We start from the raw sequence: 22,028 nt of genomic DNA, 5'->3' as shown, positions 1-22,028 counted from the left end.
TACAGAATTCAATAATGAATTGAATGGTTGTTCAGCAGTAGCTTCAATTCCTACTTAAGTTTCCATTCACTCTGAATGAGTAATTTTCACCAATTTATGAATATAAGAGCAGGCTGAGCACTGACATTTTAAATAATTTTATTTTAAACATTCCTAAAATTAAAACAACTTCAATGGAATTTTTTGAGTTCTCAGAAGACAAAATCCTGCACTAGTTTCTAAGCGATGAAAATTTCTTTATATTTATTTAAACTCTGAGTAACATGAGAAGCTGAAATAAAGACAGTTTACAAACTTCTAAAAAGTCTATGCACATCTTTAGGAAGAGAGTGAAAAAAAGAAGAGAGTAGAAAAAATCTAAATTATCTTAGATTAACATATGAAAATATAAGAGTATGAAATACTATCAGAGGCAGTCAATCTATAAAAACTGGTTTCTAGAAATTATTTATTCAATTTCTGTAAAAATTTTTGAAAGATGAAGAAATTAGCTATTAACAAGCCAAAGGAAAGGAACATGTATGTTGATTCCATTAGGATGAATTTTTGAAACTTAAAACCCACCCATTTTCAATGTTAGTACCTAAACTGCACTGCAGAATCTGTAATGAGTTACTTATACTTCCAAAGAAAGGGATTGCACACATTGTAATGTTCAAAAAGAAAGACCTTGATTATTCAAAGGGTAAATTCTCTGAATTGTTATAAAGACCAAAAGTTTCCAACTGTAATCATGAAAGTAAAGCCTATTTGTCTGAATAAAGCCTAGGATGGTTCCTTCTTGTAGGACAAGTAAGATTTTGTGTTCTCAGGGCACTGAACAGAGTTGACCAGAAAGCAGAAGTATATAATCCTACCAGCCCCAGACACTAATTTTGTTAAAGGTTGCTGTGTTTCTTTATTTTATCTTTATTTACTGTAGAAAATTTGTTGGATGATGGTGACTAATAGCCGAACATCTGGATGCAGTGACCTTTAAAAGCCTTTAGTCATTACTGTGCCCAATTAAACTCAATATCAACAGAAGTGCTTGCATTTTGACTGCACTAGTATAAATCACTCTCCAAATACATTGTACAAACATGGGGAAGTATTACCATCCTGGGCTCATTCCTCTCTAAATGACTTCAGCAGGATGGGCCAGGAGCTAAGGATCTGTTTTGGTTTTTGTTTCCAAAGTACAAACTTTGAAAATTAAGAAAATTAATTAATGAGGTTAACTGAACAAAATAGCTCAAAAACTTCATCGGAGAACAAGATTGGAATTTATCTAAGGCAAACGTACAAAAATTATCTGGGATTCACATCTCATCCAGAGAGAAAGTAACTTTTAAGAAAGCTTTTTAAAGGCCTAACTGGATAAACAGCCATCTCATAAAAAGGATATTAGAAATAAACAGGCAGTCTATCTGGAATGGGAAAAGGACAGATCATTAAAGGAAGCTTTACTTTAAAGGTCAAAAAGAGCAAGTACAAAGTGACAATTTTGAAAAGCCAAGCTGGGTTTGCCTTCACAAAGGAAAATAAAACAAGTGAGCAAAAGGCTCTTCTAATAATGTCTAAGATGTAGAAGTATGACTCCTGTTCAGTGAAGGCTCAAGATAAAAGACAACCTAACATGGCACCGAAGCCCAATATTCAACAGAGTAATTAGTGGAATGAGAAGATGGATAGGCCAGGGACCAGCTTCAGGCTGAATCCTTTGGCACAGCAAAAGGTCAAGGCCAGCCTCGGACCTTGATCTGCAGGTGGGGTTTGGGATCCAGGCCAGCAAATGGAAACGGGGTCTGTCCCTGTCCTGGATGGCCCATCAGGGTTGTGGGGACAGACCTGGGGTGAGGCCAGGCTGAGCCATCAGCCAGCAGCCAGCTGTGTCAGGGTTGGAGATGTGTCCTATGGCCTCTCTGGGGCAAGGACTGATGGTACAGGAGGCTGGAATGGGGTCCTGCACTGTGGCAAAGGCAGGGGGAGCCCTGGGGGCAGGGATGGGCATTTGGGTCCCTGGAGTGCACTCAGGACCCTGGTAGAGTTTCCCCAGTGTTAAGAGTTAAGCAGAGCAATCCAAAGCCTGGTTTTTCCATGCTCCTTTAAAATAAATGGAAAAAAAAGGCCTCTATAAACTCCAGTTCAAACTAAAAACTAAATGCGTGTCTGAAAATTCCTGTCTCTCCATTGACAAGTAGAAGGACTTTGGGTGGTGCCTGCATTTATGTGTTGTGAAGCGATAGGCTGACTTTGGGAGAGCTGGTAAGCATCATTTCAGACCTTCAAGAAAACTGACTCACAGAATGTAGCAAGAAATAATAAAGAATTTGTCAAGCTGAAGATTGTTCTTCATAGCTAGAAGCTATACGATGTAGAATTTTTATTTAAAAGAAGAAAAATGAGATCTTGGGTGGCTGAGGAACAATTGTTTAACTTTTGTAATATGGAACACCTGGAGTAAGTGTAATTGAAGATTTCACAATAAACAGAAAATGACATAATGCACAATGAGTTTATCAAAGTTAATCATGGCTTGCCAACAGGAAACTTTTGATATCACTGTTTTCTAGACAGTGCACATATCCAAAGAGCATTTGATATTATGTCACATAGGAAACTATTAATTTTACTACAATAAAATTATGAATTTATGAGAGTAAGATAATAGATTGTGATAAAGGTAACTGTCAGTGTAGAGGCACTGCAATTCTTTGGAACTAATGTTGTTCAGTATTTCTAATAAGTGGCTAGAGAATAAAAAGTAGACATTTCCATGAAATTTGTTAATATTAGCATGTTGGATGTACTTAAACTGGATGTCACATTATACTTCATAACTACCAAAGGTCCCAGTTCTTGAATTGGTTGCACTGATGACCTACCTGGAACAGATTACAGTTCCTTCTGTCCAGATATCTGAGTATCTGGCAAAAAGGAGGCTGCTGTGTGCCTTGATCTTGCTCTGAGGTAGTGTTAGGAGAATATGAAGTAGGTTAAATGCAAACATTGTTTAGAGGACTGAAGTGCTAGGAATAAAATTGAATTCAACAGTAAAATGTGCCTAGGCTTACATGTGGATCTCATAACAGAGAAATATCGTATAGTTGAACAGTCATAAATACAGAAGCAGAGAAAGATTAGATACTTTAAACTTTACAAACATTGCTGGAAATAACTCAGTCCTTTTGTTTTGGAAAAGGATAGAGAGGTATTACTGTTTGCTGGTAGTGCATCTATTAGTAAGAGGAAACTGGTAAAATACAATGTGATTTGGAGTCATTGACCCCAAGTTGGAAACTGTAAGGGAGCATTAATATCTAGAGGGATTGAAACGCTTTACGATAAAAATTCCTGTTATTCAAAGCTAAACAACCTGACTTTCTTACAAGCCCAACTGTGAAGCAGTGTGCAGCTGAGTAGTTTGACATCTGATAAGTCCAAACATTTATAATATAAATCTGAGAGCAATATTCTGCATTTCGGCTTTACTTTCTGCTTCTTGTTGTTCCAAAAAAAGTATTAAACTTACTTATAGTAGGTATAGTGCCCTATCATGAGCTAGCCCAGCTTTTCTGCACCATATGTTGACGAGTGGCGCTAGTATCTGATTTCTTCATTCCTCCTCTTTACAGTATTGGCAGGTTTCAGTGGGTGGTTATAGCAGTCCTACAGGTTGTGTCTAAACTGAACTGCAGTAGTGAATGCAATGTGAGTCAAAGTCTTGATTCCTGGTAATTCAGAACAGGGAGCAAGGCTGAACAGTTGCTCTGATCTGATCCAATATCCTAGGTGCTATTATCTGCAAACCAAGAGCTAAGGGAAGAAGGGAATGTGATTTGTACCTGTCATGGAACGGATGCTAATTGAACTGAAGGAAGCGTTTCATTGTTTGGGCAACATCTAGCTAAACAAACTGTCAGTCATACTTTCCCTGCAAGTTTTGCCCTCTGTTTCACTGAAAAATGGACAGAGAACATGGTGTTTATTTCTGATTTCTAAAATATTTGTATAGTATGTATTTGAAAGGTATGAAAATTTTTGAGTAATTTTCAATTTTTTTCAAAATACTATAATGTGTTTATTGTATAATGTGCAAAGACCACATTTTTGCAAGCATTTTTTATAATGAAAGTTTGATGTTTACAAGGAAACTCGGCTCAAGATTTAGATACCTAAATTTAGTTGCCTGTGATACAAATGTCGGTTTATGAGCTGGATGTGTAAGATTCCATTACCAATGGAAGGCTCAGGGAAGATCTTATCAATCTAGACATATAGAAACAAGATTATAGAGCCAGTCTCTTTTCAGTGCTGCCCAGTAACAGAAGAAGGGGCAACAGACATAAACTGAAGCACGGGAGGTTCGGTCTGAACTTAAGAAAACACTTTTTACAGTCGTGGTCACTGAACACTGGCACAGGTTGCCCAGACCGTCACCATTCTTGGAGATATTCAAAAGTCCCCTGGATATAGTTATGGGAAACCTGGTGGAGCAGGTGGGTTCAACCAGATGACCTACAGAGGTCGCTTTCAACCTCAATCATTCCATGCGACTCTGATTCTGCAAAAATGATAATTTTCAGTCTCATAATCTCTTTGAGATAGTTTCTTCCTTTAAAGAATTGTAACCAGAAGAACTAAGCAAAATTTTTGAGGCTGAAATAATCATTATAAAAGAGATTGAAAATCCTCTCTAAATAAGAACACTACTGCCAACAGAGTATTCAAAATACATGTTATATGCTATGTATTTAAAATTAATGCTTTGGGGCTTTTTTACAATATTCTTGAGAATATGGGTTTTGTAATTCTTTTAAGTAGGTGACTAATCTTACTTTTTATTTAAAATTACTAATTGAGACTTTTTTAAAAAGGTACCTTGTGGAATGTATATTGAATAGACTATAAATAAACCAATTAAACCCTCCTCCCCCCCCAAAAAAACCAAAACCCACCTTAAACATTTTCAAACCATATGGACTCCATTCATAGTCAAGTACTATTTAAATAATAAATATATCAAAACTCCATAAAAGAGTTTGGCGAAATAAACACTTGAAGAAAAGTACAAAGATCAGTGTTTACAGAGCCATTGTGCTGTCTACTCTTTTATGTGGATCTGAATCTTGGGTCATCTACCACCACCACCTGCAACTCCTAGAACACTTCCATCAACACTGTCTCCGCACAATCCTAAACATCCACTGGTCAGATTATGTGACTAATACATCTGTTCTAGAACAAGCAGCAGTCACAAGCATTGAGGCCATGTTACTGAGAACGCAGCTGCGTTGGGCAGGGCACGTCTCTAGGATGAAGGACCACCGCCTCCCTAAGATCCTGCTTTATGGTGAACTTGCCACCGGCTGCCGCAAGAGAGGAGCCCCAAAGAGGAGATACGAGGACTCCCTGAAACAACATCAGAGCCTTGGCCATATTGATCAACATAACTGGTCTACTCTGGCCTCCAGTCGAGAGGTCTGGAGACACACCATCTATAACGCTGCTGATTCTTTTGAGAACACATGCAGGATCACTCTTGAGGAGAAAAGACAAGGTAGAAAGAACTGTGTCTTGCCGATACCACCTAAGGAGTCTTTCTGCTGTGCCTTTTGCAACCAGACTTGTATATCTCACATGGGCCTTTTTAGCCACCAGCGTGCTTGTAGTAAGTGTGGGTAGAGTCCTTCCCAAATCTTTGTTCATGAAGCCTAGCCAAATCTCTGAGTGTGAGTGTAAAAAGACAGGGATTAATTTACTGAAACAAGACAAGTCCTGAATTTCAAAGTTAGGCTTTCTGGATTTCTTCAGTAACTTCAATTTCACCTTGAGCAGCCAAATTTAGGGCTTTTTATGGAGAAAATAAATGATGTAGTGTCACAAATTAGGAACACAGATATAAAATAATCCCATAATCATTAGTGAGCACTTCCAATCAAGAAAAAAAGGCTGAAAGAAACAATATAATGGAAAAAGTTGTAACAGGAAAAGACGTGGAACAATATCCTCTCACAGTAGACAAAAATTACAAACACTTTTAAATTTAAGTCCTCACAAAATGTTATTGCATGTAAGGTTAAAACTCTTCAGATTTATACCTGGTTGAAGTGTGAGAGGCAAAGGAATGTATTCAAACACTTAATTCATGAAGTTATATCTGTAAGCAAAACTAAATAGGCATCTAACTTGACTTTTAAATATTCTTGACAAATATGTACATGAAAATTAAATATAATTAATTTTATCCTCTTACCATGCATTTTTTATAAAAAATACCAAAAAGAAAATGAACTGAAATAATTAGTGACCTAACTATGTAAGTATCTATATAGCAGCCATCTTCTCAGATGTTACCTTGCTCAAACTAGAACTGGTAAACCTGCCAATGGACCTTCTGGCCTCATTCTTCCTTTTTTCTTCCTCCTTTAGTTTTTATGGACTTATTCCAGAGACAATTTGGCTATAAATATCTTATTACTTTTTCACCCAGTCTGTGACTTCCTTAATTCATAGACTGCCAGCACATCTGTGGAAAAAAAAGAATGTGCCATTATTGAATTTTACAATGAAAGATCTGAACTCTACAAGTGATCTTAAGTTCATGAGAAAAATAGCACATCAAACTTATATTATCACAAGACAAATTAACAGAAAGACATACAAATCAGACCAGTTCCTGTTTTCAAACCGTATTCCTGATGACCTGTGAATCAAATCTCTGCAAAAGATCTCTCTCAATATATGATTATATATTACATAAGTAAGACATGGCATAAATCTTTGTTGTTGAGGACACTCAAGACCTAAGATCTGAGAAAAGACATGCAGCTCATTGGCTTGGATTCACGGTTTCAGATATGTCTGGAAGGTGTCTCAGTGTAAAACTCCAAGCCTCCTGCCTCAGGGCTCCCCACAAATTAACATGATGCTGGACATGTCTGGACAGGCCCTCCATGAGGCAGCTTTGTGGAGTGCAAGAAATATGACAGGGCTCTCCCATGGAACCACTATTTAAGAAATTTGTAAACATCACTATAGACTCAAAGCAATTTAGGATTTGCTACAAAAGCTGCAGGCAATGAAACAGCAGGGACCTCCATTCACATATGTTCTCTAAGTTGTTCAACGTGGGATTTTTAACAGCCCTTGCAACTGTTCATAATACAATCAATTGGCAGGTTTTACCCTGGATACATTGAGGCAAAAACAGGTTAGGACCGAGTGACAGCAGTAACACCATAAACCAAAAGAAATCTTTCTGGAGTGGCCCTCTTGTAAGCTTGGGAATATCACAATTGCTGAAAATGTCTGTGGCAATTCCTATGACTATGAGGAATTGTGTTCCTGTTTACTGCCTATTTCAGCTGTGGCAAACACTCAGATCCTGTGTGTTGTGTATTAGTTATTGCCTGCCTTGCAGGTTACTCTCAGAGAAAGAAAGAGCATGTCATAAGAGACTATGCATTATCTGTAGTGATGAAAGCAAATAAAAACTGCAAGGTGCTATGATGTATTTACCTTTGACTGCAAGACCCTCTGTTTGGATATAACAAATTAGCTTCTCAGAATTTTGCTCATCTGAGCAGCAGCTGTTTGCCATATGGATCAAAACTGCATTTGGCAAATGGAATAATTTCCTTATGCCCATCTGATTTTCATGTACAGTCATATATCTGAATGTTTAAAGGAAGGAGTTTGCTGGTCTGCTGAGGGTGGTTCAGCTGAGAAGTGTTTATTTTGAATCCCAGTTTTCTTTTTTTATTTTCCCCAGAAAGTTCTTCTCCTCCAGAAGGCTTAAAACACAACAAAACAAAAAGTCCTAAAACTAAAACTTATAAAGTAATATGAGGAAAACAAAAGACAAGGGAGAAATAGGTTTTAATCTTAAAAAATAAGACAAATATTCTGAGTGAAATTCTATCTCTAAGGAAGTAAGAAACAATGCATTTCTTGATTCTTCTGACTATTGTATTATTATCAATAGAATTGACAATTTAATTGAAGAATAAATGAAGATCATGACTGTCAGTGATAATATCAGAATGCAAGAAGCTATAATAGTTTTAATATTTTAAAATGTGAACAAGGAAGTTCCCAGTTTAATGAATTATGGTTTAAGTCTATGAAACAGGATTATGCAAACAGAAGGAAGAAATGCCCTTTTCCTGTATAGGTTATAATGCTACAAGCACATAATTTCTTTTTAGTTATAGACTTCTAGAACTGCTCATGCAAAGCTGTCACAGCAGATTTCATGCTTTTAATGAATGAACAGAGCCTCACAACACCTTCTGGCTATTATGGGTAAGAATTGTTGGAACCAGTAACTCAAGCAAAGAAGATTAAGGAATTTATTCACGGATATAATGCACATTCAGGTTTACATATTATGTTCACGTGTTCCCAAATGGATTCCTACACTAACAACACAAACCATAGAATTATCAGAAAGATAATACATACATAAAAATTAGGTAATACGTAGTTGTGGATTCATTTGTAACTTTAGTGTGTTGTGCTCATGACTAGAACATGGGTTTCATTGACCTCTTGAGTTCTCGACTCATGACCTATCTAATCAGAAACATAGCTACACAGGAAATTACTTTTTAACATCATAAGAATTATTTTTATTAGTTTTACTTTTCTAGGTTTTTTTCTGTCTGATGAAATGTCAAAATATGATATTTTGGGTATCCAATATTAAAAATCTACTGAATTGCAGCAATTAAAGTGATCCATTTTCTTTTAATTCTATTCTATTTTATAGTTCTCTATGTTACACATTAATTCTGACTTTAACCTAAAGTATCTTCAAAATCGAAAATGTAATTTTAAACTCTGATATCTGTCAGAAAATTCAGATGGTTTTGTAATTTCAGAACTCCTTAAAATTAGAATAAACTTGCAGAATGTACCCTTTCATCATTTTTTTTGTGATTGCATTCTGATTTTGATATATCTGACATATAAATTCTCAGTCAGTTTCAAATAATGCTCAAGATCCTATAAGTAGTTTGACGTAAGTTCTATGTATATATATTAGCAATAGATTGTGTTTTGGACGTTTAATGCAGTCAAAATTAAATTTTCAATTAATCATATAAATGCTTCAAATCTCCCAGTAGTTTTTATTATTCTCTTTATGGAGCTTCATACACCTCTGTTGTTATCAGCTGTGATAAACTCAACAAATAATGTAAAATGCAGGACTGTATTTTTTTTGTTTTTAAACCAGGGAACTAGTCTTCTAAAATAAATCTATAACCCAGAGCTAGATGCTTGAGCCACTTAGACAAATTTAAAAGTTGCATCATATTCCAAGTTGTAAATATTCCTTTAGATGCCTGTGGCCACACTGGTACATTCACATAACAGAGCCTTTTGTTATGTGCCTTTTGCTCCTAAGGAAATATGGGTGTGTTAGATGATGCTGTGCCTAACAGCCTTCACTTCAGAAAGTGTATTTAGCTCAAATCCAACACCAGAATGCTGTATTTCTTGATTCTAGTTCTAGAAACAGACAGGTGCAATTTTGATGTGCATGTGCAAATAAAGATATAATGACCCTAGATGCTAAATCAAGCAGTGAACTGAAAAAGCTTAAGTATGGATATTAATCCATATTTTTCTCTAGAGTTAAACTCTTGATGAAGGGGTTTTTTTCAGTGTTAGGGAATTGGAACCCTTAGATGAAGCAATGGATACTCAAAACAAATATTGAAATAGTGCAGCTAGGGTCCTTTCATTTTGCTGTGGTGTGCATAGAAGGACACTCAGGAAATGTGAACTACCAGTTCATTGTCCCCAGAATGATTATTGACAACTTAGGACTTAAATCTTCAATTCAGCTTGCTGAGTTGCAGGCTGGACTCAAGCCTGAGTTCTGTACTAAGCCATCATTCAACCCAAAACCCGAAGTCCACAGTAAATTTTCTACAAATTCCCACTGATTCTGTATTACATCATAAACATATGAAAATGGCATTTTTATGTGTGGTCACTACTTTTAGGATGGTTTTCTAATTCGTCAGATCACTTCTGGTGCACTAAACCAACATAATTTCTGCCCTTTACCTACTTTGTGCCTTTCCTCATGGGATATACTTCCTTAGCATTTTTTCCTATTAATTTACTTAACATCTTGAAATCAAAATCAATGAGAAAATTTCAGCTAAGAGAAGTTAAGCTGAGGATGCTCAGAAAGGTGGGCATTTGACTCAGAGGAAATAAATACTTCCAGAATACCTTAAAGGGCAAATTTGAAAGTTGCCCTGAAAGTAGGAAATATGGGGTATAACATGGCAGAAATACAATGTGACAAGCAGAAATACATGTTTTCCCATCTATTTGTGATAGAATCATAGGTGTAATGATTTGCCTCTCTTCTAGTAATATTTTTATAGGCTTCCTAGAATATATTTGGAAGTGTTCTTATGTTCCTTATATTCACTTCTGGTTCCCTAGTGTATACATAAAAATGCCTTTTAAAATGTAGTTGTGGGTAGGCAACCTTCCATTCCAAACACAGATGGTACATCTGCATTTATTATACAGACATGCTAAATGGAACCTTTTTTACAGCCCATTCTGACTATCCTTTTTTTCTCACCAACTTAATAAATTTGGATATGACGCAGTGGCTCTTTTATTTAAAACGGAACATTTATACTCTATTTCCTATTTAAAAAAATGAATAAACAAACTGCTTTATCCCTTCATTACAGTTGCTGTTCCACAACCTACTTGTCTGCAGGGATTTTTACCTACTGAGTAGGTTCTGTCATTGTCTTGATGTTCATCAAGTCTTGGCCTAAACAGTGTGAGGCACCACTGAAAAATGAGTTTCCTTCCTGTTTCAGTTATGACACATGTGCTTGAATACTCATTTCACCATGGTTGCTACTTCACTGGAATTTTTGCTGGCCAGATGACCTATGATTCTCAGTTTGAATGAGTGTTTTTCTGTCCTGACATTCTCCTTTTCGAATTACATCACAAAAGCTAGCTGTTCATTTAGCCTGGATTTTACAAGACAGATATTTATATTTTATCAATTTTATTGTGTTTTTACTCAGAATAAAGCTTAATGAGTTTTTTATCAATAGTTTTAAAGTTATTTTTGAGTCAACATGCTTTGAAGTACCCTCTCCCTTTTCATAAAAATAGTCCCGTATGCTTAGAGCCAAGTAAAGTTCTTTTGAACATATCTAAAAACATGAGTAGTCCCATAGATATAAATGGGAGATAAGTAAATTTGTGAGCATGTTTTATTATCTCTTTAAATGTGTCACACAGAACAACAACTAGTTTATGCTATTCAGATGTGATCTTTGTGATCAGTATAAAAGCTGATCTCTGCTCTTAATCTCCATCTTCAGATAGGCTGCTGTTTATAGTGCTGGTTCTTTATCTGTATTAGATGGATACACTGATGTGATAGAACCATTCCAAGCTGTTACTGTTCTTTCTTCTACCTCCTTAAAAAGTTTCTTTGAAAATCTATTGCAGAAAGGTATCTTTGGTTTTATTGCAACATTATATTTCAGTAGTCATTCTGGTATCAGCCAAGTCAGGAAAGAAGACCATGGGCAGTATGGCAGTTAGCATACCTCAGTTTCTCACCTAAAACGCACACTATCTGGAATTGTAGCAGCTAAATTTTGCCCTCAGAGTCATGATACTTTGTTAATTTTTCTTCTAGTGTTTGTTTCAAAGGCCAAAATTGAATTCATAAATCTTAGCCCACATAACTGTATTTTTTAACTGACAGCACAGAGGAAGACTGTGGAGCTTTAATACAACTTTTAAAAGAGAGAAAAAGACAGAAGGAAAGAAAAACAGAAAAACAGAGAGAAAGTTAAAGGAAGATGCTGATGGGGAGAAAAGGATAAAAAGAGAGGAAGAAAGAGATACAGAAATATAGAAGATGAAGTGAGAGATAGAGAAAAGGAGAATGAAAGACAGAGAGAGAAGAGAAAGATTAAAAAAAAAAAGAAGAGAAAAAAAGAAAGAAAAGGATATGTCTCATTGCTGCTGCCAATGAGACATATAAGTTGTTTATAAGACTAATTAGCATTCAAAGTTTTTTTAAAAATGTGATATACAGTATTCAACTTTTTGGTTAAATATGCCTCCTATTAAAAATTGAAAGATTATTTCCAGATACAGAGCCAGGTTTCTACACCAGTCCTTTCAGTGGGACCATATCAAACATCCTTGTCATAAAACACAGATTAATTTTCAATAGTGTGCTTGCCATTTTAATCTTGGGAAACAAATATCAGATTTATTTTTTTTCTTTCCTTTCCCCAAAGAAGCTATAAGAAAAATAGTTTGAATGTTGTTCATCTCGAGCTGAGTGATATAGCCCTGTATTTCCTGTGGGTGCTCAATGCGCATTATCAGTGGGTTATTTGAAGTGTTTCCATAGCTGAAGGACATGTGCATAAAATAATCTCAGGCAAAAATAAAGACTGTTGCCTTTGCTCCTTAATATATGAATTGAAACCACATTGGTTAATCTAGTGGGAATAAATGATGAAATACATTGAAATGGTAAAAAAATAGCTGATATGTGGCATGTAAATCTACATATTTTCTGTATTGATGATTTTACTCCCTTATCAAAAATTGTTTATTCAAGGGTTTATATGAAAATCAAGTAAAGGACAATGGAGTTATTGAGGTTCGGTTTGGCTTTGGGTTTTTTTCTTCTTAAAGAAAAAGTAATTAAGTTTTAACACGGAATATTTATTGTTCCATAGAATATGAAAAAAGCTATTACTTGTCAGTTTTTTATATGTAAAACATTTTGTACCAAAAGTAAAAAGCAACTCACAAAATTGTATATCTGAAAATTCCTTGCCCAGATGATTCATCCCATGTTTAGCTGTTTACACGGGAACTTTGGTAGGTTGCATAGAGAGAGAAAAAAGTTATGAATCACCAGGAAGATAATTAATTTCATAGCACCAAAAGTTGGATGACCATAAAACACTATCAGGTTACAAAACATTCTGAGGAAATATCACTGCAAACTTACTCTGTTTTTATACTTTTCCCTAGACAATCCTCATTGATTACTGTCAGATAGAATTTCTTGTCTACGTGGACTTGTCCTTGAACCCAATCTGCAGATTTTTTGATTAAAATCCAGGGTTACTGATCTGGGGAGTTAGATATACAGTGAGTATTAATCTGTATACCACTATTATAAGAAAGACTTAAAAAAAGCATTCTAGTAATAATACAAAGTCAGAAATTATGTGTTTCAGTTTAGGGTAGACCACACCTGCTATTCAGCAGAAAAAAAAAAAAAAGAAACTTTTCCATAGGTTTTTTCTATGCCACTACTGTAAGTGCATTTTTGGCTTAATGTTTATTTATATCAATCTGATTTTATTAATAAGAAAATCTTATTTAATAATTTAATAAAAATATTGAAATAGACTTAGCAGTAGTGTTCCAAATTAAAAAACTTATTCTTTAATTGGCAAGTTTAATTTTTGATGTCAAGAATGGGATCAAAAACTCCATGAAAGTTGAGCAAAGCTGCAGACAGTTTTAGAATTCAACCCATAGACCTCTGAATTGTGCTTCAATCTCATCTTTGCTGCAGAAGTTGGTAGCAAAATCCTCAGCAGTAGAGTATGCCAAGGCAAGAATATACTCTGTCACTGTTTGATGTGCAATGAAGCCTAATTATCCATGCTCAAATTTCACCTATAACAAAAAAGATTGGCAACAGTTAATCTCTATGAAAAGTGGGGATTGGGTACTTTTTAAAAATAGATACCATAGTGTTGAGGTATAGAATACTAAAAATAGCACAGAAAAGTGCATATGCTTTATTGGCACAGCAAATGTAGAGCAATCACACTGTTATCAGCATTGTTTCAGTGCCAGCATTACCTGTGGTCAGATCTTAGGGGAGAAAGCTATGCTGAAAAAAAGGTTTTTCTTTAGGATATAAAGAAATGACACAGCAAAGAAATGTAAGTTGCTCTACTCTTCCTTTGAGAGTTCCTGTCTTGGTTCTGCAGCCACACGTCCCTTTTCCCTACTTGACTATTTTCCAGTAGCTGCATTACAAAGCTCATATCCCAAACAAGGAGACTTTGATTCAAATAAAGTACCCAAAGCTTCTTCTTGAAAAGAATTCAAGCTGAGATTCCTCCTCTGATAACATCTTTTCTGATAACTTGGCAAGCTTTCTGTCTCTGGAGTTACAAACCTTAAAGCAGGAAAGATCAGTTCTTTATGGCCATGAATCGTGAGCTCTTTTTTGTTGTTTGTGTTTTCTCTGAGCTGCTGTTAATATGTCCTCATGTCTGAAAGATTGCTAGGAAACTGATGAATCCCCATTTAGGTTTCTTCTTAAAATCTTTAACAGCACCCTAGGTAGAAATTCTCCTCTTTGATATGAAATCCTAGAGAATTTACTCTTGACAGCAAGTTCTGGAAGTCTTCAGTCTCTGGAATTCAAAGAGCTAATGCTTTTGTCTCTGGATTCTTGAAATGCTGAAGTTATTCCATAGCATATAGTCCACAGTCAAAGACCAGTTTAATTTTATTCTTTGGTACTCTAAATATATTGAAAATATTTTTAAAAAATTATACTAATCTGTGATATATTAACAGCATCTTTATAGTTATATCTCATTTTTATTAAACCACTCTATGTTGCCTTTATTTTTTTTGGTAGATGATTTTTGGTAGTGTTTTCCCAGCATATCTAACAATAACGTTTCCTTTACAAAAGTATCATATTGGAAGATAAAGACTCTGCTGTTTGCCAACCATTTTACCTCTTCTATATACTATATGTATCCTACAGAGAACCTGTTTTAAACTTTTCCAATTTAGAAGCAAATTTTTCCAATTTAAAAGCATTTAAGTTGAACAAACTAATACATGGGCTTGCATTAACATCTCTGCATTGCTTTTGTCAAAATTTTTCTGGAAATCCTTTTTGTTAGTTTGGATTTTTTCCTTGTTAATGATACATTTTTTAATTTCGAAGTCAAAAACTATGTCATGATTTGAAATCCATCAAAAGTTTATTATATTTTTTAAATAAGAGCAATTATTGAAAATAAAAAATGCTCTAGGAAATCCAAAAATTATTCTCCAGTTTGGGATTTAACATATAAAAAGATCTTAGAAAAACTACCCTCAATTTTATGGTTTAGCCAGTTAAATGAAAAAAAATATTCAGCTAGAGATGTTCAGTGGTTTTGCTTAAGTACACTCTTTGTTTTCTCTGACTTAAAAAATACAGATGGAAGGGTGAATTATCTGTACATATAGAAGTTTCAGAGTAAACATTGCTGTATGGTCCAAACGACATATATACACACCTTATCTCAGAAACTAAAATCATTAAACTGCTTTAAAAGACAGATAATTCTAAGGATAATATGATTTGGAGATTTCCTTAGTGGCTGAATATTTTGGGTTGATATTTTCAAGCTTTTCAACAATAAAGAAATTTAAATAAATTTAAAAGTACATATATAAATGTCATTTTCCTTGATCAAGTTTCAACTTTGTATTTTACCTAAATATTCGAAGGCATGAAGACTTTCTGAACCAAAAAAAAACAGCAGCTGGAAAAAGGGAGATCTGAAGACTGAGTGATTACCACAGATGAATTTGGTCAAAGCTTTGATTTTCAGACTACATTGTCCTAGAGGATATATCTTTTAATAAGCGTGAAAAATAAATGCTTCTTTATTTGCTAAAAATGATACACTTATGGAGAAGTAAAAGTGGATGAATATTTTAATGGTTAAATAGTATAGAGACCAACTATCCTCTTAACTACGGCATGGAAATTAAGGGCTTCTGGGGCCATTGCTTCATATCAAATGTATTCAGCTTCTGGTTTTTTTCCAAAGGCCAGTAGCACTACTTAATTCTAGTGGACCAAGGTCAAAGAGAGGTTCATTTTTTCTTACGTTGTTGCACAAAAAAAGAAATTAATAAAAAGGTATTGTAAAGCTTTTGCAGATCAAGTTAGGCCTTGAGTAATACGAAGTACATTAGAATCTACTTACCAGTACTACCAATGATGTTTATTCTTTGCAGAGTTTCTTGACACTGCAGAGACTAATAGAAGAGGAAAGAAACAAATATATTCATGAAGTTTAACATGCTCAGTCAATATACTTAAATTCAGAGTACATACGGGGAATAAAATTCTTCTGAGTTGAGTGAGGGATTTTTTGTGTTTCTAAAAGCACATAGACGTAATGCAGCACATTTCCCAAAACTTCAAATGGATATCGCTGCAAATTTTAATGAAAATAATAATAATTTTGCATGCACATTTGTTTGCAAAATTGATCTTGTAGATGAAGAATTTAGGTGTGGAAATATATAAATTTTGATCAGATAAAATTTGAACAGATATTTCCTACCAATAGCAATGTACTGTATATAGATTTTGCCTTGTGTGTGGGAGGTTTTGTTGTTGTTGTTTGGGGTTTTTTTGCTTTTGTTTTGTGGGGTTTTTTTTTGCTCCAAACTATTGGAAATAGCAATTTCTGAACTGCTCTTGAAGAGCTGTTTTGTCATCTGCTGCCATTGGGTACCATTCCATAAATTACTTCAGTGACTTTCATACTAGAAGTTAAAAATTGTTTTCTTATTCATCCTAATTCTTCTTAGTTAACATATAACATATATGTGACAAGCAGTTACAATATGTCTCACACAGGAAATCCATAAGGATTTATGCTACTGAATGAATGCTGGGTTACCTGGCTAGGCTTTAGGAACCAAACCTGAATACCTGGGAGTCTGGGTGCAGGAAGAGTTGTGAGTTATGTATGTTTGAATATTATGAAGTATAATGGGGGAAACCAAGCACATCCAAGTCACTTTGGAGCTCGTGTTCCTTTTTAACCTCAGCAACTTCAAACCCATATTTTCCATTCCCCAGGAGCATGCATCTGTGTATAATATGATAACCTAGGATGTTTCATATTTTGCATATGCACTGCATTATTTTGCATGTTTGTGCCATGAGCATGTTTCATCAAGGTGTGAAGCTGCTTACAGTAGTTTGTTTTGGGGTAGAGGAAAGTGCAGCTGTATAGTTTCAAGCCAAGTTGTATCAAAGGTGGGTCATAGCCAGCCCCTGAATAATTTTATTATTTTGTAAGCTCTGACACAGGCCAAAGGACTACGAGGTGTTTTAAAGCTAGACAGTTTTGTTTAGTAAATACACTTGGAATGTTACCTGTGAATGCCATATTTGGTGTCTGCTTCATGTCTGCAGGTTAGTGCCCTCAGTGCAGAGCGAGGCATGGCTTGTCTTCATTCTTGAGTTTCCCTGGTGGGTGATCAACAAGGAGCCTCATCTGAGGAGCCACTTTCCTGCTTCCCTGCACTTGACTGGTGTGGTGAATCTGCCCTCTGGGATTACAGTTCTGATCTGCAACATTTAGTATGATGACATGCTAAGTCCTTTTGACTGAATCTAAAATAGTAGCCTATGAAGTTTCTGAGCCTCCCCTTTCAACTGGACATTAATCCTTGTGCATGGATCTTGTTATCCCCTTCTTCCTATTCTTCCTCTCAGCTTTTACACCCAATTTCCCTTTTTCTTTCTGCATGAAGAAGGTGTGGGGATTAGTTTGGAAAGTACCACACGTCTCCAGAGCTGGGGCTCTGGCTGAGGTACCTCAGCAAGTATTGAGACCTGGCATGTGCTGTAGCTCTGCTTAAACTCTGCCTTTCCCAGCAGTGTCAAATCTTGCAGCATACACCTCAGTCTTTTCCCTTTCTAGTCTAAAGACCAGTTTGTAAAAAAAGACAATAAAATTTTATCCTGCTTGAAATGTGTAGCACAACTGCTTGGCTTAAACTACTCAGGCAGCCTGAGACTTTTTCATCGACCAACTCTATGTTAAACAATAATTACTGCAAGCACTTGCTTATTTTATTTGTCTTATTATCCAGTAGGACTTTAACAGACTGATACCTTACCAGATAAATCAAGAATTAAAAAGGTTTATTTTGATCAAAAGAGGTGATTTATATGACAAATGCTGTTTCATTTAGAAAATCTTTCTTTAAAGCTTATTGTGACTTAGTATTACTCACTATACATGTAAAGACTCCTGCTCAAACTGTGAATATCTAGCATTTCTGAATAGATCTGAAAAACAGACCTAACTGTGGTTATGGTCAGAAAACAGAATATAAAAATAGCAGTTTGTACATATTTGGTCATGTCTGCTTACTTTTCCAACCAAAATAAAGTTTTTCAATCTTTTTTGCTATGTAGGCAGTCCAGAGAAAACACATCTTTGGTAAAGTGTGCAGTAACTGTTTTCTCTTTAGATAATTCCTACAGAAATGTTATGCTACTTTCCTAATACAGACCTACACTGATTTGAAAGTCAGGTTATCAGGGCAAGTTTGCAAAACTGCCAAAAAAATAGAAATGCCCCCCTCCCTCCAAAAAAACCAAACCAAAATGAAAAAACCCAACAACCCCAAAATCCCCCCTCTCGGCTAAGCCCCAAAACCAGAAAAAGAGTTAGAGATTTATAGGCCAGAAAACATGCCCTCCAAAGGTCAGAAAACATAACAGAATATTCTTGCATAAAACCTATTACTTTTGATTATCGTATTTAGGTCTTCAGTTACTCTGAAATTTAACACAGAGTTTTTTCTGAAAACTTAAGCATGAAATGTAATTTTTGCAGCCTTCCTTCACAGTGAAATTCATTTCAAGGTAAAATTTGATTGAAACTGAACTAAACTAGTAAGCTTCGGTTGTAAAATACATGGGGTCAGAAGACACAGAAAAAGGATCATACCACATTTCGCAGTATACGATGAAGGACCAAAGAGCATTTTCATTTCACAGATCCAGATGCAAATCTTTGTCTTGACTGCCTACAAATAGAACATCTAAACATAGTCTCTATATGATCTTTCCCTTTCTAATGTGCCGTCTCTCCCTGGCCTTCTACTCAGTGTGACCTGGTTTCCACTGAGGGGAGATATATAGGGATTATGTAAAAGGCAGAGGTGTCCTCCAGCAGTGCCCCAAAATTGGACAAATGGAGAACCAGGATAATGAAGTTGCACCTCCCCAGCATAATATATGCAGCCAAGGAAGCATATGACCATGACTTGAACTCTCATGCAGAACTGAGAAGCGTGAATAATCTACAGGACTACGTATTAATAATAGAAATCCACATGGCAAAATATTTTCTCCATTAAGGAGCACCTTATTCCTCAAGAGACACAGCAACAAATCTTCCTAAAATTCAGGATAAATCTGACTACAGGCCAAATATTCCCCTCAGGGAAGTCAGTGGCAAAAAAAAATCTACTTGACTTTAATGGCGCATGATTCTGTGCTCTACAAAAAAGGTCACTCAACACATGCACGGACAACAAGTCAAATACATCTGGTTAACAGAATGTGGCTATTTCAGGCTCAGCATGGTGCTATGATTATTTGTTGTTGCTTTTTGTTTATACTTATGTCTATCTTTGACAGGGAGAAAAACAGAAAACAAAACCCAAGATATCCATGTTCTATCAGTTGCAGTGGACAAGGATTGTACACAAGATTGTTGGCCAGTGGAACACACGTTCTCTGTTTCTCAGGTTGTACATCTTTAGAAAACCCCTGTAAATTAACTTTTATGCTTGTGAGAAAAACAAGGACGACAACAAAACCAAAAAAAATCAACTAAAAATCCTAGAAATAATGCTCATTCTGCAATGGAAAGTATTTTTTTTTCACATAAATATGTTTTTCCTGTAATGCCAAATGTTCAAAATATTTTCTTCACAGACTATCTCTCAACTCCCTTTTGTCCCCTTACTTTCACTTAGCAAGGCAGTAATTCCCAAGTGGAAGTTTTAGGTTTTGCCCCTGAGCACATATATGTATATATATTTGGGAATACTTGATTAAAAGTTATTTCTGGCTGGGGAAACAACCTGTTTTTTAAGAAAAACTGTTTCATTCCAAGGTGTTTATCAACATTATGGGCAAAGGAGTCTGGGCTGGACAAGGAGACACATTTTTCTGACTCACGTGGCATGAGGCCACATGCAGGTCTCTGGTTTATTTGAGGAAAATGGAGGGAAACAGTTTCCTCTGTTGTCACACACTTGTGCTGTAGACAGTAGGTGGGTGCATGGGAGAAAGGAACAGTTTAAATTAAGGCAAAACTTCTCCTCAAGTGTTTATTTTCGAACACTTGCATGTCATGAAGGCCGGTCTCATGACTTTAAACAGAAACCAATGTCATTGCTTCCATGAGGTTAAAATGAAGTGCAAGAGAAGAATTACAACGACTTTGCCTGCGACAGAAGGAAGGTCAGGCATTGCTTTGGACTGAAGCTTGTCTCCATGGAGCGATGCCAGCAGCTGATACTTGACCTTTAAATTCCCCAGAGTTGCCACAATTTTGGGGAAGTGGCATTTGTCAGATGGCCAAAGAGGGTGATGGAAAGGCCAGGCTGGTGGCCAGGGACAGGCATGGGCAGGTCAGAGGAAAGGTGTTTCCTTACAGAGAAACCGGCCATGGGGTGGGAGAGTCCCACTGAAACAGCTATGGATGAGGATGCTGCCTGGGGACAAGGACAAGGGGCAGGTGGAGAAAGGGGGACATAGTGAAGGGAAATGTCTGCGGGGAAGGAGAGGTTTGTTTTGGCTGCAGGAGGGATGGCAGTGGAGGCTGTGAGGCCAGGAAGGACTAGGGGGTGCTTCGGGGAATTGTGCAGTGGGAGACACCAGCCCCGGGGCAAGAGCTGAGTGGCCGGCCAGGTTGCCCCTCCCGAGCCTCTAAGGGATGAAGGGAGAAGGGCGGGGAGGAGGAGGGAGGGAAAGATGAAGGGAGGGATGAGCCGGTGGAAGCCCTCTCCCTGGGCTGGTTGAGGGGCGGGAGGGAGGGGAGGCAGCTCCTGAGGAGGGGAGGAGGAGGAGAAGAGGCAGAGAGGGGATGTTGTTAAACAGTTTCTTACCGTAAGAGGGAGTTGGGACCCAGATCTTTCTAGTTAATCACACAACAAACTTAGATCATCGCAATAAAAAGCTCAGCTCACTCTGCCTCCTCTAGTGACCGGCGGTGCACGGGGTCCCTCCGAGGAGCCATCTCCCTTTCTCCTCCCCGCCAGTCGCAGGTGGGGCCGCCAGCACCATGCGGGCCACCCACCTCCTGCCAGCCTTGCTGCTCCACCAGCTGCTGCTGCTGCTGCCCACCGCCATCCCCGCGGCAGGTCAGTGCTTCTATCACTTCGATAGCGAACCCCCCTGCGCCTCGCAACCGCATCACGTCCCCTCTTCCCCGCTCCGCCGGGGCAGGGAGAGTGCTCGGGGCGCACCCCGCAGGTGGGGCGGGAGAGCGGGCGGGGAGACCCCGCTGCCTCCAGCGCCCGGCAGCTCCCGGCAGCTCCACCTGCGCGGCCGGGCGGGGACGGGTGCGCCGTGCCCGCCCCGCTCCTCCCGATCCCGCGGAGCACAGCAGTGCGGGACCATGCGGGGGAGAGAGGAGCGGAGCGTGCGGTGGTCGGGACAAGCAGTGCTCCGGCCGCGAAGGGCGTCCACGGCAGTTCTGCGGGAGGCACCTCCCGCCCGTCCCGTCCCGTCCCGTCCCGTCCCGTCCCGGGGTCTGCGGAGGGGCCGATGCTCCCACCACCGCCTTCCCGCGTAAGCGGGGCGCGGGGCTAGCTCACGACGGGCAGACCTGGAATCCGGGAGAGAGGAGAAGGGAATCTCATCGTTGCCCAGAAGGTTCTCCCCGGTCATTTTCAGGACATCACCATGTATCCTCAGTTTCCAGGGGTAGAACGAGTGTTAAATAACAGTCGTTGACAAGGAATGCCCCAAACGCAGGACAGTGCGTTGCTGAAAGGGCATGTCCTTGCTGAAGTTCAGCAGCATGAACATGCTATTTCCAGACTGAAATACTTGTAATTTCATTATATGTTCCCGATGAAATCCGGGAGGTGAAGGGGGGCAGGGAACAAACAATAAGTAATCAAGTGCTGGATGCTCT

General features: G+C 37.6%; 1 protein-coding gene and 1 long non-coding RNA gene across 3 annotated transcripts in view; one reads left to right on the top strand and one right to left on the bottom strand.

Moving 5' to 3' along the window:
• Positions 1–6,282: 6,282 nt before the first annotated feature.
• Positions 6,283–17,319, bottom strand: LOC113965551. Its single transcript, XR_003533569.1, has 3 exons — positions 17,234–17,319; positions 16,047–16,098; positions 6,283–6,511 (listed from the first exon to the last, which is right to left on the bottom strand). It is a non-coding gene; the product is annotated as an uncharacterized LOC113965551 (long non-coding RNA).
• A 3,681-nt stretch (positions 17,320–21,000) lies between these two features.
• HGF (hepatocyte growth factor) overlaps positions 21,001–22,028 on the top strand; it is a 58,518-nt gene continuing 57,490 nt past the window's right edge. For both annotated transcript variants that reach the window (XM_027679462.1, XM_027679463.1), the window contains exon 1: positions 21,001–21,249. In XM_027679462.1, the coding sequence (XP_027535263.1) occupies positions 21,171–21,249 (79 nt within the window). In that variant the 5' untranslated portion in view covers positions 21,001–21,170. The remainder of the gene's footprint in view (positions 21,250–22,028) is intronic.

The sequence above is a fragment of the Neopelma chrysocephalum genome, unplaced genomic scaffold (assembly GCF_003984885.1).
Source record: "Neopelma chrysocephalum unplaced genomic scaffold, ASM398488v2 Primary Assembly neopelma1_45, whole genome shotgun sequence".
In the NCBI taxonomy this organism is placed as follows: Eukaryota; Metazoa; Chordata; class Aves; order Passeriformes; family Pipridae; genus Neopelma; species Neopelma chrysocephalum.
This window is presented reverse-complemented; position numbering and strand designations above follow the sequence as displayed.